General features: G+C 40.1%; 1 pseudogene across 1 annotated transcript; it reads left to right on the top strand.

Moving 5' to 3' along the window:
• Nucleotides 1-974: 974 nt before the first annotated feature.
• On the top strand, nucleotides 975-2,441 carry TEOVI_000051300:pseudogene (annotated as a pseudogene). Its single transcript has one exon. A coding segment is annotated over exon 1 (1,467 nt).
• Nucleotides 2,442-4,330: the final 1,889 nt, after the last annotated feature.

Below are 4,330 nucleotides of genomic sequence, written 5' to 3'. Positions count from 1 at the left end.
TAAGAATTAGTAATCCTTACACTAAGCTTTTTTCTAAAGTTATTCAAAATACTACCTGTTTTATATTTTCTAAAATGAATGAAACTAAAAGTTTGAAAGGTCACATTAAATGGCGAGCATAGCAGATTAAAAACTGAGCGCCATAGAGCAGTGCATTATCATCCATATTCACCGAGAAAACCTCACCAAAAACACCCATTTATCGTAAACATTTCATCCCCTTTCATGTTTTTGTATTGAGAAGTCTAACAGAAAGCGATATTTACCAACAAACCTCACAACAAAGAACAGGCTTGTCCAAATGAAAGAAGTACGAGCATTTAAGTTACAAATGGAAAGGGCTTCAAGAAAAAGTGCAGTTCCAGCCATAAAGAGTAAAAATAGGGAAAGAAAATACAGAGCATGAGACACGAAGGTGCGACAATGCGGCGCAATATGGCAGATAGTATATCAAAAGTAGCCGATGGTATGCCGTCTTTCACTCAAAAATAGATAGTTGCCACTGCAGAGATGATGTTGGTCATTGTGGCTTTTAATCTGATGGCCATTCATATCCTGAAACATTAAGAGTAGCTGCGTTCAGTTAATATAGTGGCTGTAAGGATAGAAAAGCACAAAAAGTTAAGAGAAATGGGCCGACCACAAACTGGTAGCAATTAAAATGTCTGATAAGCGTCAGCGATATAACTTTTATCAAGAATTCAGTTCGTTTTAGCGGTGCGTTATGGGCTGGAAAAGGGGCTATGAAGAGGCTCCACAGAAGCGGAGCGGCACACCAATAACAGAAAAGAAGCATTCGACTAAATAGGCTTCTGCAGCAATACTGGGAACTTTTAAAACTCAATACTGTCTTCTTCAAGAAATACACTTAGGACGACAGCGGAAAAATAACACCAAAAAACACCATGGTAAGAAAGCTAGGTGCAAGGTCAGTGCTAGTATTTCTTATGGCCCAGCTAACATTCGCTCAACGAGCATCCGCTACAGCCAAGATGGGACTCAAACAATCAGTGTGGAAACCACTTTGCGACCTTTCTGAAGAGCTGGATGCGTCACCAGGCCATAGCATGCAACAAATAGTAGAGGCAACAAAGGCAATAGAAAAACAGACGGTGGCGGCTGTACAAGCAGAAGTGTTCGCGGCCGCGGCATCAAGCCCTACAGAGGCAACGGCAGCAGGACTAATGGCAGCGCACTATAAACTAGCCACCACCAACGCACTGACCACGTTGGAACAACGGACAAGCAGACATGCGGTGCGCGCGGCAAGCACGGCCGCATATCTCAAAGGTAAATTAGACGAATACCTAAGCCTGCTATTGCAAACGAACGAAGGAACGAGCGGCAACAACGGGTGCATGCTCGACAATAGCGGCAACAACGCCGTAACAAAAAACGGCGACAACATCGGAGATGTTAAATGTCGGCTAAAGCTGTCAAGACCCCAACCTGGAAAAAGGCCGCAAACACAGCTGACAGAAGCCGGCTTCACAGCGATCCTCAAAGGCATCGGCGGAAGCAACTCAAACCAGGACAACGACAAGAAATGCAGCCTAACCAGCGGCAGCAGCACAGATGGCCTCGGCACAGACGGCAACACTGCAGCGGACGTAAAGTTCCTAGACGGCTATATAACTGCGCCGAAAACCGGCGGAGCAGAAATAACAATAGCAGACCTGAGCAGTATGGATAACGGCAAAGCAGCGAGCAGCCCGGCCTGGCACGCGGCATGGCAAGCAGCTAAAGATTTCGTCGGAGCAGCCGACCCAGCATACAAAAACTCTACAGGAGATATAACCGATAAAGACGGCATTTCTGACTTACTAAAGTTAGTCTGGCTGAACAAGGCCGACGCGGCAACAACTGAAGTTCAAAACGAGCTAGCTAAATACTTCGGGAAGCACACGGAGGACAAATGGCAGCAGCTCATCAAGAAGATCCATGATTTTGAGATTCCAGAAAAAGTGGCAGGGCTGCAAGCACAGACGAAGCTTGGAGAGATAACTGACACGCCAAAACTTCTTGCAATCCTAGAATACTACCAGTTACAGCGCACTAACAAGTTTTTGAAGCTGACAAAAGATTTAGAAGCGGAAAAAGCGAAACGTGCAAGCAGCGCAAAAATAGAACCCGAAAAAGTTTGCAACGACATAGGGGACAAAAATGAAACTGTCTGCGCCAAGACGCCAGGGTGTCACTTTGTTTCTACAAATTATGAATGCAAAAAGTCTACCTTAACGAAAGAAGATGAAGAAAAAGCAGGAGTAAAACAAGCAGGAAAAGATGGCAAAACTGAATTAAAGTGCTCCGACAAGAAAAGTGAGGGTGAGTGTAATGATGGTTGCAAATGGGATAATAATGCTTGCAAAGATTCCAGTTTTCTTGTCAATAAGAAATTTGCTCTGATTGTTTCTGCTTTTTTGGATTTAGTAGTATTCTAGTACTTAAACAGATTTTGCTATATTTCAACTCTTTTTACAATTTTTTAAAACTTTTGAGTGCTTTAGAATTAGATATGATAGTGGCCTATGGGTGTAAACTATTATGGAGATTGTGTATGTAAAATGAGTTCTGCCATGTAATTTACTATTTTTGTTTTTGTTATTTATTTCTTTTATACATATCAGTTATGGTTATAATATTAAAGATAGGGAGTGTAGGAAAGAGTTTGGAGTGTGTGTTTACTAAAATCAAAAAGAGTGAGTGAGTACAACGAACTGGAAGCCAATAACAAAAGTACTTACAACAAAAGAAAGATTGAAATGATACTTAGTACGAAAGTAAGTGATTGGAAGTGGAAGACTACGACAAATACTATTTTAGGAAACGCAGAAAGACAAGGAGAGAGAAAAAGATGAAATATGCGCGTCATCAAACACAAACATTACAACTGGTATAATAATCAAAATGGTGACTATGGGAGTGGACAATGATGAAGATAGAGAATCAAATTAGAAGGTCAAGTGGTGGTGATACGTTATACATAGAAACAATAACAAAATACAAAAAAGAATAAGAAGAAAATGAACAAGGACATTCGAAATCATACAGAACAGAATAAAATAATACATTGAAAGTGCCACTGAAACGGCGTATTTCCCACAGAAATGGGTAGATACGACTGAGGAGATGATGATGGCGACTGTAGTTTTCAATCTACTACAGGAGCCTAATGTATAGTTGTTAAGGGAGATAAACGAAAGAGATAGATGAAGAAACTGTATCAAAAGCATAACGAAGGGATTGGGTAGGTGTAATGTAATGCGTAAGTTTTCTTATCATGTGTAGTAATTATAGCTAACATTTGTGGAAACCAATACAATATTATAGGAAGAAGGCTTTTAAAATAAGAACTGCTAGTGGGTTGAGGTTAATGGCAAAAGAAGAATGAACATGCACGAAAAGCTTAAATAACGCATTTATAAATCAATGAAGGATATTTATGAGGTATAGAAGTTTTTAAAAAACACTCAACAACTGCGCTGTTGTTCCATAGAGACAGTTGATACCATTTGAAGAAGCAACAACCTATATAAGGCTTGTCACCAACGAAGACCTTACGGAGAGTACTACAATAGCAGAAGCAACGGCCAAGGAAACGTTATGGACCCAAGCTACCAAACCTTCAACGATGTGCACTAACAACAAGTATGATATGAAGCGGAAGAACAATCACACCCACGAAAATCTCCAACGTGAACTGATTGTTACGGCAGTATGTGGTAAAAGGTTGCCATCAAATAGAAGCAATAATAAAGCATAAGATTTGAATTTCATAAATAAGAACTGTTTCGTCATTTTAGAGAAAAAATAGCATGAATTGAAGTGGAGCACAGTTAAAATGGATATAGAATGGTATAAGTTAAATCTACGAGTGGAAAGTTTTCAGCAAAGCCACATGTGTTTTTACGCAAAAATAATTAAGGAAATGAGACGTTTTATAGCAATTATTTGTCGATATATCTGCTCACAAGCATCAAATAAGCTTTCCATAATGTCAGGGCACTGCACTGAAGGTCATTTTAAATCCTCTTCGTGAGAAGCTGATCCTTTTTTAACGGCCCCACTAAAAACAAGCTGTACTAATCGCGTATTGTTTCATTAACACTGAACATCTGCTGCAAAAGAGACTGCAAATAAAATAGATCTATCCACAATGCTGTCAAATTTAGTACAAGAAAGACGCAGCTGTATAGGAGACACTAGAAAATGATGAAGTCTAAAGTCTTTATCGTCTGTACCATCTTCGAGCTGAGTGCCGCAAGTCATGCAGAAGTGCAGTTTACAAATACACCACGTGTAAACTGCGCAGACACATGCAAGTGTCAAA

The sequence above is a fragment of the Trypanosoma equiperdum genome (assembly GCF_001457755.1).
Source record: "Trypanosoma equiperdum strain OVI genome assembly, contig: ctg_18, whole genome shotgun sequence".
Lineage (NCBI taxonomy): Eukaryota > Euglenozoa > Kinetoplastea > Trypanosomatida > Trypanosomatidae > Trypanosoma > Trypanosoma equiperdum.
The sequence above is the reverse complement of the archived record's forward strand: the minus strand, read 5'-3'. Positions and strand labels throughout refer to the sequence as shown.